The sequence below is a fragment of the Melopsittacus undulatus genome, chromosome 9 (assembly GCF_012275295.1).
Source record: "Melopsittacus undulatus isolate bMelUnd1 chromosome 9, bMelUnd1.mat.Z, whole genome shotgun sequence".
In the NCBI taxonomy this organism is placed as follows: Eukaryota; Metazoa; Chordata; class Aves; order Psittaciformes; family Psittaculidae; genus Melopsittacus; species Melopsittacus undulatus.
In genome coordinates, this window is record NC_047535.1 from 7013950 (window position 1) to 7026762 (window position 12813).

The 12813-nt window shown below is 41.8% G+C and overlaps 1 protein-coding gene across 1 annotated transcript in view; it reads left to right on the forward strand.

Moving 5' to 3' along the window:
- Window positions 1-12813, forward strand: part of AKAP13 (A-kinase anchoring protein 13) — a 73273-nt gene that overhangs the window by 42319 nt on the left and 18141 nt on the right. The window contains exons 10-19 of the mRNA XM_031048621.2: window positions 1563-1734; window positions 4884-4951; window positions 5729-5795; window positions 6994-7129; window positions 7664-7782; window positions 8931-9077; window positions 9710-9960; window positions 10789-10914; window positions 11002-11119; window positions 11648-11896. Coding sequence (XP_030904481.2) covers window positions 1563-1734; window positions 4884-4951; window positions 5729-5795; window positions 6994-7129; window positions 7664-7782; window positions 8931-9077; window positions 9710-9960; window positions 10789-10914; window positions 11002-11119; window positions 11648-11896 — 1453 coding nt within the window. The remainder of the gene's footprint in view (window positions 1-1562; window positions 1735-4883; window positions 4952-5728; window positions 5796-6993; window positions 7130-7663; window positions 7783-8930; window positions 9078-9709; window positions 9961-10788; window positions 10915-11001; window positions 11120-11647; window positions 11897-12813) is intronic.

Below are 12813 nucleotides of genomic sequence, written 5' to 3' on the forward strand. Positions count from 1 at the left end.
ATCAGCATGGACTAAACTGCAGCGTTTTAGCACTTGGATCCTGCCAGACTGGACATGGTTAAAGGTGGGAGGTCAGCAGATGGACAATGGGGCTGTGGAGTTTTACACAGGATAGTGATCTAAGATGATGGCTTAAAGGAGGCGAAGATGTGCCACAAAGCAGGCTCTTCCTGGCAGGTTTTCTGCTTCAGACAGGATTATTCCATACAGTAATGCTCCTGGTTTTGCTTATTTGCAGAACAGAATAGCATTTGAGGCCAGTAAATAGACTTTCTCTCTATGAGGCTTTGCAGGGAGAGACTCCGACAGTGGCATTTTGCCTGGGATGTGTTAAGAGGATAGACCTTAGGCTGAGTTACTTATTACTTGAGTGTGTCATCAGAAGTTTCGCTGCTGAGGACTGCAGAGCTCAGTACCTCTTTTAACTGCTTCATGGCAGTCACTCACATAGGCTGCTCTCTGATATTTGGCTGTGACAGTATTTAGCAAAGGGCATGTGGCATATCAATAACAAAATGGAAAGATAAGCTCATAGAAGCCTGTACCAGTTTCTGGTTAAGCTTCAAATTCTGATGCCATGAAATCTGCAGTAACAGTTAAAGTACAGATTGTATGGTAATTGTTTTGTAGAATGGTACATAGAAAAACAAGGTGTTGTTGGTATCATTCAAATTTGGAGCTTTTCTATGGTGTTTCCTTTAAAAATTGGTTGGAAGAATTCCAAATCCACAAAAGGCTTCAGGTAGAAAATGCTCCTAATTTTCAGTATTTAGCATTTTCTTTCCCTTTTACAATAGAAAAGTAAGCAAAAACTCTTCTAAAAATGGGGGAAGCTGGCTGTGCTTGACAGCTTTCCGGAGCTGAGTAGCCCAGAGGTTGAATGTGGCTTCTGGTCCACGAGATAATCTTTTACAGTGTTGCTGCTGTTCCACAGCCTTTCTGTGGTGCCATATTTCAAGAGTTTGTGTAAGATCCATATCCCCAAAATGTTAAACAAGGTTACTGGGGGTTGCATGAAACTGATGAAGAGTTGGCAGTCAGAAGGAAAATGAAGGTGAAAATACTCTGGCAGTGATGCTGTGCAGGTAGCCAGGAAGAGCTTGTGTTCTCCATTAAACATGCAATTGCTAAAGCATGAGTTTTACATGTTGGCCTTAAAAATTACCTGTGTTGTAAGTTTGATGCACATTACACACAGTATTGTATTTAACACAATTCATTGAAAGTACTGAAGAGATTCATGAGAGCCCAGAAGAGGTACAGAGTCATTACACTAAGCAAATATTACACAAAAGTGGAAGAAAGTAGCTGCCTTCAGAACAGAGATTCATCTCTGTTGGCGAGATCCCCATGCAGAAAGGTCTGCAAGTCCATGGTATGTTAATCCATATCCATGGGGCTGAAAGCTGAAGTTTCAACAGAGCTATGCACACACATGGCCATTGTTAAGGTGTGCACTGATCGATATTGTCATAGTGCCAAAGGCAAACACTGAAGAATTTGTAACTAGAGAAGAGACCTCTGCAAAGTAATGCAATGTTTGTTCATTTTTCTCTCGACAGGAAAAAGAGAAAGATAAAGAGAAGACTAAAGAGAAGGACAAAGATTCCAAGGAGAAAGAAAAAGATAAGAAGCTGTTAAATGGACATCACTTCACTGCAACCTCCGTTGTAGCCCAAGCAACCTGTTACCACTGTATGAAGCCTTTCAATAAGGATTCGTACTACTGTGCAAGTAAGTCGGGGTTTTTTCCTCCCTTTCCTTTTGTTTTTCATTAAATCTGACATGGGAAATACAAGTGTTACCCTTTATTTTCCTCTTCCTTAAGGGTGTGGGGTGGGAGGGTATCTTTGGAGATAGTGTGCTCCCTTATGGAAGCTGGACTGAAATGAGTTGTGGCTGTGAGGAAGTGTCTCTAAGTGTTCCTAACCTGTGCTCTGACATTACAGCACCCACGGGGATTTCTGCCCCTGGTTGTTGGGATGTGTCAGTCAGCTGGAGAACTTTGGATATTTTGGCTGCATCTTATGGCTTGTGGCTAAGGTGCTGTGTTAAGATGGATGGAGGACAGGCAAAGCTGGCTTGTACCATGGCTTTTTATTTCCAGTGAAGAACAAATACCCCATCCGTGTGTAGTGAATTCAGTGTATTGCTTTAGTTCTGTGAAACCCTGCTTTCATGAGCCCTCAGTGAGAACAGCATCACATCCCTTTATACATGAAATTGTAGCACAGTTCAAATGGCAACTACCTGTGTGCATGTGAAGTACATTCAGTACAATGCTGGCAGTGCAGGAACCATGGCACAGGGTTCCTGCGAAACTGGTGATTCTGTTCTCTTTTCTTATCAGCCAGTTTCACATGCCTATGGCTTGATAAGGTCAGTGGCATTTGTGTGGTCAAGAACAGAGTCTTGGCTGGGTTACTCAGTGCCCAAAGCTACAGGATCTGCAGACAAATAAGACATTTTCTCACTGCAGCTCAGAGCTCTCCATTCCTCACTATTAATAATACTTTTTACTCCACTAGCCTTGAGATGAGTAAAAGCATGTATGGGAACTGCTCCCAGGCTGCAGCAGGAGGCTCTGTCTCTTCATTCTGGTAGATTAGCAGCGTATGAAACAACTTTAGTGAGCAGGGAAAGGAGCAGCCAGCTGAATCCCAAATGGCAGCTTGGAGTTTCCTGGAAGAGATTTCAGCAAAGTTGTTTGCATGAGACACACTCTGTGTCAGCCTGATGGGAACTGGAAAACATCAGTAATTATCGGCTCTCAAATGCATCCTCACCCTTTCCATGCTTGACTTTCTTAACAGCTTCTGAAGCCACTTAAAAAAATCAGATATATCCCAGTTTAAATCTCGATATCCCAATGAGTTAATAAATGTAATCCAGCAAGATTGTATGGTTTAGCATAGATGTTCTTTCCTTGATTTTTGAGTTACAACAGAAAATTACTGTAAGCTTTCTGTGTTAGCCAGAAAATGAATGCCATGGGAATGTTTGGTCAGGCCCAGACTAGCTCACATCCAAGAGTGGTCTTTTCTCCCACTGCAGCTTAAAATCAGTCATTAAATGCCTTGGAAGTGACTGATAACCAGCAGCAGAGGCTGTTGTTCCTGTGCTGTAGCAGACTACTTCTTTACTACTGCCATTGCTGCTCTGTCTACCTGTGGATGACTTTTTCTTAATGTTTTTTAAACACTGGATCATTTTAAATCAATGTCTGCACTTTTCAGGGTCACCCCCAGCTTCATAAACCAGGTAGTTAATGCTGAAAGAATTAGCATGCTCTAAAGCAAATGAGCAAGCAAAAAATTCCTCATTCTTTATAGCTGTCTGCCTGGCCTCTTTTATGATCAATGATGCAGAAAACAAGTGTTGGGGGTGGGGGTGGGGTTAATTCTTAATGCTAGAGGTGTTAGCATTAAGCATTAACTCTTCCTGCCTGCTGAAGAGTTAAACTGGAGGAATCAAGTCCCTGAAACCAGATTTTCAGTCTAAAAAAGATCAAAATGCCTTACTGCTAAATGATACATACAGGCTTTCAAAGCTTGAGTGTGAATTAGTGGGTCTGAATTGTCTTACTGCCTCTTTTCATGCACCAGGTTCTATCCCTCTTCTTTGTTTGATCTGAAAAATGATACTTCCTGTGAGTTTTTGCAAGAACATGCAGGTTTCTTCTCTTGCACAGGAAGTTGTGGGACATCAACAGAATAGCAATGTGCTGTGGCCTTACCCTTACCTCTCTCAAAATATCAGACCAGCTACCGGCTTCTATTAAGTAGACTCAAATGCTAGGAATATGAGCAGATTTTGTCATTCTGAGCATCAATTTCTATTTTCTTTCATATTTCCTCTATAAATAATTTAGAACCTTATGCTTACAGTGTAATGTACTCTTAAAATTCACGATCTGTGTTAAAATGTGTTTCCATGAATGAGTGGAAATAACAGGTTTTCTCTAAGCTACTGAATCTCGATATACTGAGATACTGAGAGCTTCTGAGTTGTCTTTTATCTGTCAGAAGAGGTAATGTTCCAAGCCCAATTAAAACTTCTTTTTCCAGAATTGTTGTTAATAATCTTTGAAAATTTCCCAGATTTCTTCCCAGAAAATTTCCCAGAAATCTGCTGGCAGGGATCATGGGCAGACTCAGGGGGTTCTGTAAAAGACAGCAGCTTTTGCTCTGGTGTATATGCAGCAAAGGGTGGGGGTAAAGCATGATGCTTTTTGCATTAGTAAATGTGGTTCTGGACTAAACCAGTGGCTTCAGTCTGGTTTTGAGCAGGAAGTCCCAACCTCACAAACACAGGCACCTGGCAGATGCTCCTGTTACTTCTCCTGCTAATCTTGCAGTACAGCAGCACTTGGTTCCTGTACTGTAGATCTTGGCTATGATATGTCTGAGTTGATGTAAATGAATGTTCCTGTCCTTTTCCTGTCTTTTGGGTCCCATAAATCTTGTCTTGATGAGAACAGTATTTGTGTTTTCAGAGAAAATACTGGCCTTACAGTTGGGTTCTGTTTCTGCCTCCTGCTTCTGCTTTCCACCTTTTCTTTCAGAGGGGTAACTCCATCTTTTTTCTTTCTCTCTTTTTAAATGTAAGACCCATTGGAACCCTGGCAGCTTAACCTTGTATTGATTTTTAAACAGAATTTCCTGTTAAATTCCATGAGGAAACCATGTTAACAAACAGTGAGCTAATTAACCAGGAAAGCAGCCCTGTCTCACTATCTGTAGCTGCTCATGTAAACCGCAGTGATGCCTGAAAGCTATAATTCTCAGTTGGGCAAGATAATAGTTCAGATTAGAAACGGCAAAAACTGACCTGTTTCTGTGTTTTGTTGTTTAATCAGTGGTGGGTTTTTATGTTTTTGACAGACTGCAATGCAATTGTTCACAAAGGCTGTAAGGAGAGTTTTGCTTCTTGTGCAAAGGTCAAAATGAAGGTAAGAGATTCATCTACTTTACTGAATAAACAAAAAGGTTTAAACAATTTAGCATGCACATACATAACATCCTCTGCCATACATCCCAACATTTCCAGCTTGTTGGAAAGAACTTTGGCCCCTTTGCTATAGTAACATCCCTAAGTTCTCCTGCAATTCCCCAGAACCACAGTTGGCCTTGTGAGTGTGTGAATGCTGCAGGTGAGCACCACAGGGTGTTTGTTCCCTGAGGTACATAGGAACCTTATGGTCTGTCCTATGCTTCAATTAAAGGAACCCTAAAAATAACCAAAACCAAACCCACAAAACACTTCACTGGCAAAATTCAGGGGTGTCCTGTATCTTAATTCTCAGATGCTCTCATGCCACATTAACCTCTTAAATATGTATGCTGGTTATATGAGGAATGTGCAGAATTTGTGCTTGCCCCAGATGTGAGGAACCTATTGTGCAGATGGTTCTTCAAGCTGGTGAATGTTTATACAATTACAATTTTCAGTTCTTTTCGGTATTGTCAGCACTTTGTCTTCTCATTTGCTTCACATTTCTCCATCTTATTTTGTCCATTTCGTTGATGACAATTAGTGGGGGGCTACAAGTGTGTGTGATTGTGATTGTGTGCAGGTAAGTGTATAGGTATATTACAGACACATAGAGCCAGAAATGATCTATTGTGAGAGGATTCAGAAAAAAAGCACAGCTTTTTTATTTTACTTATGTGGCAGTCTGATGGGAGAAGGGAAGAAGAAATTACAGTGAATTTCATTTTTCTTTCAGCCACAGAGAGGGATGCCGCAGGCACATGATACCTCTTCATTACCCACAGTAACCATGAGAAACAAAAGTAAGAAAACTTCCTTTCCCTCTGCTTTGGTGATGATCTCTATCTGCTATTCTTAGCTGTTCTGACAACTCATATCCAACATTATGAAGGATGAGCATTTATTGAAGCAGGGAGAATAGCATTTTCTGTGCATGATAAGCAGTGTCTGGGGTTTCAGTATTTGTACTGAAGCTGCACACAGTTCATCCACTTCTGCAGTGTCCATGTAGCTGTAAGCAGATGTAGTCATATTAGATCTAGAACAACTACTAGACTAAAAGCCTACAGCTGATAAGTCCACAGAATCTGGAAGATGAAGCCTATGTCCATCATATCTGACATTGGAAAGAATCAAACTAGGAGTATTATATTAACAGAAATTGTTCATAGTACAAGTTGTAAAGATCCTTGCTCACAATACTTTGTTTGGTTTGTTTGGTTAATTAAATAGTCTTAGGCTTAGAGATAGTAAAACCAGAAAGTTTAATTTTGAATAGGAGCAATACTGACAAACTCTTCCTGGCTGCACTGAGATACACACTGCTCTGTGGACCTACCCAGTGTGACTGAGGTCAAAGAATAGGAGTGAAACAGCCCATATGGGTTTTGTAGTGCCATGATTCGATAAGCTTACCTAGTAATAGCTCGGAGATCACTAGATGGAACCACACGGTATGATACAGATGTACCCACTGTGGTACTTACCATCAAATTCAGAGGTATAGCTCCAGGAGCAGAAATGCATCTGAAGAAGGGAAAATCTGGAATAAATATGGAAAGATTAGTTCAAGGTATGTTATAGTATAATGAGATAAGGATTAGCATTTCTCTGTGGTATGTACTGATAGAGAAAGCTGTCTCAAGAGTTCGACCAGAAGCAGGGAGACATATATAATTATAGGATCTGGGAAACTAAAAACCAACATAGTAGATTGTTACATATGGTTATTTGTCAAATAAAATTAAGTTCTAGTTCTCAAGTGTATGTTCCTGGACTTGCAGATCCCACCTAGATCTTCTCAGTGTACTGCAACGCAGCCAGCTCTGCACAGGGGTTGATGTTTTTGTCTTCTGTATGGCTGCTCCCAACAGCTGAGATCTCCTGATGATGGCTCTAGAAAGAAAAGGAAGTGAATTGCAGAACCTGGTTTAAGTCATCATCCTCACAGTTATCCATGCAGTTACACGAACTGACTTTTCTCTGATGCTTCCCTTCCAGGCTCGCAACCGAAGGAGCGCCCTCGCTCTGCAATACTTGCTCCTGATGAAAACACCGTAACCTCAATATTCAATAACAGGAGATCACAACAGCCTACAGCACTGTCCAAAAGTGTCTCAATACAGAACATTGCAGGGTAAGGTTGCTCCCTGCCTGCATGAGTGTGTGTGTATTATCTGACGCTGCGAGCATGGAGAAATTCAGATCTCATTAAATTTGTGCACTGTGATTTATGTTAAAGGTACAAAAAGAGCATCACAAAACCAGAAATAACCATATTATGTATTATACCATCAGCTGTATTCTGCACAATCAGATTGTCTGGGTTAGTCTAGTCATGGCATGACTTCAGAGCCATGTTAGTTGGCCTGGTTATATTCAAGGCCACTTCACAGAGATGCTCTGTGCTCGAGGAGGGAGTTCCCTTGCCTTGGGCTGGATACAGAGCAAGCACACATTTGCAGCTCAGGTATGTTTGTGTCCATAGCCATCAGGTGGAGGCACAGAGCTGCAGTCTTCATGGTGTTTCAGGACTGTATTGTGCATAACCATGGAGTGTTTGCTTTGGATTTCAAGTCATATTAAAAATGCATTTCTTATGCATTTTTCAAAGTACATTTGGCTGGTTTTTATTGTCGTAAACAATATTCTGTGTTCTGTTTTTCTGCAGAGTTGGGAATGATGACAGTTTAATACACACTTGGAAATTCCTGTCTCAGTCAACAGACTCCCTACATAAAATCAGCCGGGTGAATGAATCTGTGGAGTCCCTGGTTGATGAAGGTAAGAGCTCCCTGTGGCTGCTTTCCAGACATAGGAAATCCATTCTGTCATTTCAGCAAGTGTTTTCTTTTCTAATGGACAAGTAAATGCATTTACTTTAATGTTGGAATGTAGTAATACATAGTAATTTCTTTAGCTTGTTGAACTGCGGGAAAACATGTAGAAGGTTTCACTTACAGTTAAGTTACATGGAATTTAGCTCAGGGGCATACATTTCCTCTTCTATTCCGCACCTCTGGCCCATTCATATAGCCACAGATTTGCACTCTGTCACCTTCTTCGTGCTAATGATGATGCCTCGTGCTTTGTATTTTTCCCAGAATGGGGAAGGAACTGTTTAGTTTTGTGGGTTTGAAAATGAAATCAGTTAAATTAATTTCTTAAGTTTCAATATTTTTATATATAGTGCTTTTTTAAGCTATAATTACTATTTTTACATCTTAGCCAATATTTGCTTGAAAAGAGCAAAATGGTCTTAATTTACTAAAGACTAAAAAGGGCATGCTTATGGTGACAAGAGAACATTTCCTAGTTCTGGCACAAATTAGCACTCTTTCTTAAAGATAGAATCATAGACTACTTTGGGAGGGATCTTCAAAGGTCATCTCATACAACCCACCTGCAATGAGCAGGGACATCTTCAACTACATCAGGTTGCTCAGAACCACATCCAGCCTGACCCTGGATGTCTCCAGGCATGACTACATGCATGTATGTAATGTACATAGTGTTCACTTGCAGCTGCATCAATTCTGGCTTTCCAAGTTTGAAAACACAGATTTCACATAGGCCTAAGTTCCCTCAATTCAGTGATGTAAGTGAAGGAAGATAAACTGGGTATTGTGGGTTTTGTTCATCTGTGATGTTGCTGCTTTGTAGATAAAGAATCCATTGTCCTTTCAGCTGAGCTAGAATTTGGTCTGTGTGAAAATGGTGAACTAGTTTTGTGCAAATAGCATTTAAAAGTGGTTTTTATAACCTAGGCCTTATGTGGTATAATTCCATAGGATCATTATTCTGTCAGTAAAGCAGAGTGTGATGTCTGTGGTATGACAGAGAAACTAAATGACTGAAGTTAACCAAAACAAATAGACAGGAATCTCAAACAAGACAAGCTACCCACATCCTAATGGCACTTACATTGCTTTGTGAAGGAGCAGACATGAACGAAGGACAGCTGATGGGAGACCTGGAGTTAGATTCCAAGCAGCTGGAAGCAGAGTCCTGGAGCCAAGTAGTGGACAGCAAGTTCCTACAGCAGCAGAACAAAGATGTTGTCAAACGGCAAGATGTCATTTACGGTGAGATACATGCATCTTAATTTCTCACTTGTAGATAGCTTCTTGATATACTTGCAAGCACGGATTGGGGAAGCTTTAGGTCAGGGAATAGGAACATTGTCTTGGTTTCTTCAGAAGCCAAGTTTCATTGTTGAAGTTCTTAGAAATGTAATGTGTTTGGGAAAGCTTGCTTTCTGCATTTCATCTATCTGGAAGGCATTAAAGAAAAAAAGGAACAGGAATAGCCTTGGCTGGGGTTAAGCCATGACCTCATTTGTCTGCTGATAACATTTGAACTCTGTTACAACAGAGCAACTTCCTAGGAAGTCTTTTCCTGCTGGATGAAGAGCCATCCTGTACAGCAAAAGCGCACTGTGTTGAAGCTGGCAGTGAGGTGTTAGGAAGAAGCAGATAACAGTGCTGAAGGTTCAGACCTCAGCAACAGTGTCCAGAGCTCTTTACTGTGGGATTACTCTGCTGCCCTGTTTCTCCCATACATGAAACAATTGATGTTTCAATACCTAACATGAAATTTTCTGAAGCCCCTTAGAGAACCCCAATTATGAAAGAGTTTTCTGATGGCAGCTTTTCCTTATACTGTACCATGTACTCTACAGTGACCATGGTTTTGCTCTTGTCCTCGTTCTATACAGAGCTAATGCAGACAGAAATGCACCATGTCCGCACCTTGAAGATCATGAATGATGTATACAGCGCAGGGATGTTAAAGGAACTGCAGTATGATCAACAAGTTGTGGACAAAATCTTTCCCTGCCTGGAAAACTTGCTGCATATCCACAGTCACTTCTTCCAGCGGATTCTGGAAAGGAAGAAGGAGTCACTGGCAGACAAAAGTGAAAAGAACTTTGTTATCAGGAGGATAGGCGACATCCTGGTGAATCAAGTAAGTGCTGGGAAATGCTTGCACTTCTGAGAACGCAGCTGGAAACCAGGCGCTCTTCTTCCCTCGTGTTTATGCCATTCAGATAATCACAGCTGATGGCACCTTTACTCTTCACACCTCTAAAAATCTCTGCCTCTGTTTGTTGAAGCACTCTCTGCTCTTCCAGAGAAAAGTTTAATGATCAAAATGTATTCAGTTTATATTGTGGGAAAGAGAAGCACAGAATGGTTTGACCATAACCTGGAGGGTTGGCAGTTGGTAGCAGCCCACAGCAAAATATGCCCCATGTGTTTCTTGGCTGAGTTACTGACCTGCTGTTTAACTTTGGGCAGGTCATTTCCTTTATCTGCACTTTCTCCTTTTTTTGCCTGTCTTGATTTTTTTGTTGTTAGCTTTTAAGCCCTGTGAGTCATAGACTCACAGAATGGTTTGGGTTGGAAGGGACCTGAAATTCCGTCTAGTTCCAACCCCTGCCACAGGCAGGGATGCTTTTGTCTAGACCAGGTTGCTCAAGGCCCCATCCATCGGCCTTGAACAGTTTGAGGGATGGGGCAGTCACAACTTCTTTGGGCAACCCAGTTTCTCACCACTCTCATAATGAAGAGTTTCTTCCCTACAGCTAATCTAAATCTACCCAGATTTTGTGCTGTGAACTCAGTGAAGTCCCAAACTCAGCTCTTTACTTTCTAGAGATCTGCTTGCTTGGTTTGGGATGCCTTGGACTAACTTGGTTTCATTCAGTTCTTTTGAGAGTCTGGCAGGCACTGCTGGGATGTCACAGCAGGAGCTCAATGCAAACTGGACCCCTGTGCCTCATGTCTTTTGCAGTTCTCCGGTGAGAGTGCTGAGCGAATGAAGAAAACATATGGCAAATTCTGTGGGCATCACAATGAGGCAGTAAATAACTTCAAAGATCTGTACTCAAAGGACAAGCGGTTTCAGGCATTCATCAAGGTAGGACCTGGTAGAACAGGCAGAGTTGATGCAAAAACCATGTGAGTGTTTTGCTACAGAACTGAACTTACCCTCTCTGTTCCACAGAAAAAAATGAACAGCTCCCTGATGAGGCGTCTTGGGATCTCTGAATGTATCCTGTTGGTAACACAGAGAATCACAAAGTACCCAGTCCTTTTACAAAGGATACTGCAGTACACCAAAGGTGGGGACCAGTTCCTCTATTCTAAACATGTATTTGTTCCTTCAGTGTAAATCTCTTGGATCCTTTTCAGCTGAAGCAGATTTACTTGGAATAGGCCAACTCATCTGGTCATTATTGCCTTATACGGCTGTAAGGTGATAACTCAATTTTGTATCTCCATTTAAGATTACTTATTCAGGTGCCTTGATTTAGTTGTTATAAGTCTGTCTGTAGCTAATTATGGAGCAACATGCTTAAACTCTAAAGTCTCTCAGCTGACTGATTTGGTAATGGCTAAAATGTGTGGTTAATCTATGCATTTCATCTGTACCATCTCAGTTACAAAGTATTTGGAATATTCCCCAGCCATATATGTGAAAGGTTTTATGAAACTTCCCTTAAGGTGGAAGAATTAGGCTGTATCATGAAAGTATTAAAAAGTTATAATGTGAGAATTTGGGATAGAGAGAAGGAAGAAAGGAAAATTGTGAAGTTAAAGAGTTCACAGGGATGAATTGAAATTGAGGTGTTTCTTTTTGTTGTTCAAAGAAAACGAAGTGGAACATGAAGACTTGACTCAGTCATTAAACCTCGTTAAAGATGTGATTGCTGCAGTCAACAGCAAAGTCAGCAATTATGAAAAGAAGATGCGTCTTGGTGAGATTTACAGCCGGACGGATAGCAAGTCCATCATGAGGATGAAGAGTGGCCAGATGTTTGCAAGAGAGGACTTGAGGCATCGGAAGCTCATCCGAGATGGGCCAGTTTCACTAAAGAATGCAGCTGGTCGGTTAAAAGGTAAGACTAACGTGCCTTCAGCCGAGGGAGGATACAGCTCACCCTCTATGGATGTAGGATTAGTGCTCAGATTGGTGTCTCTAGCCTTTATTCTTCTGCTTTGAGAGATTTTGATAGCAGCTTTCCCCGTGCTGTTCACTCACTTCCCATCGCAGCATTTCTGATTCCTCATGTTGTTTCTGGGATGATAGATACCTGCTTTTCCTCCTGGTGACTGTATGCCTACTGAAGTCTTGGTCTGTATTGACACCTCAGTGCATCAGCTAAGGAGCAGAGTTGCTGAGGGCTCCTTTGGGCCAGCAGAACATGATGGGGCTGTAGTTACCCCAAGCACTGAGTCAGATCTCCATGCCACCATGCACATGTGCAGTGACTGGTTTCAGGAAGTGTGCTTGCTGCATCTGAAACCCAACCTCAGCTTCCTGGTGGCCCTGCCCACCAGCAGCACAGTGTTTCCTTTCCTCTAAGGTCTGCAGAAGGGCTGCCCAGGCTCAGCATCACCATCCCAGTTTCACTGGAGGTGCAGAGAGGTGTGCCAGGCATCTGTTGCTCTTGAACCTCTTGAGCTGCTGATGCAAACTGTTGGGGAGAGGTGTCCCTGCAGCTGCCTGTTGTTAGATCAGTGTTTTCTTGAATTACTTGTTTGTTATCAGGTGGAAACAGTTTTTCTAAGGTGCTGTGCTTTGCTGAGCACTGCAGTTCTCTACTGAATGAAACAATCTCCCAAGGAAGCTTTCAGCAGGGACCACAGTAGGAGTAAGAGCAGACAGGGCTGTGTCTCAGGCTTGGTAGGAAGGCTGGGCTTTTCTTCTGTCATTCCAGCTGATTAAGCTGATTAAACTACGGTACTTGGGCATGAATGGGAACTGGTAGCCTGATGCTGCTGGGCAACGAAGCAGTGATAACATGAAATTCCA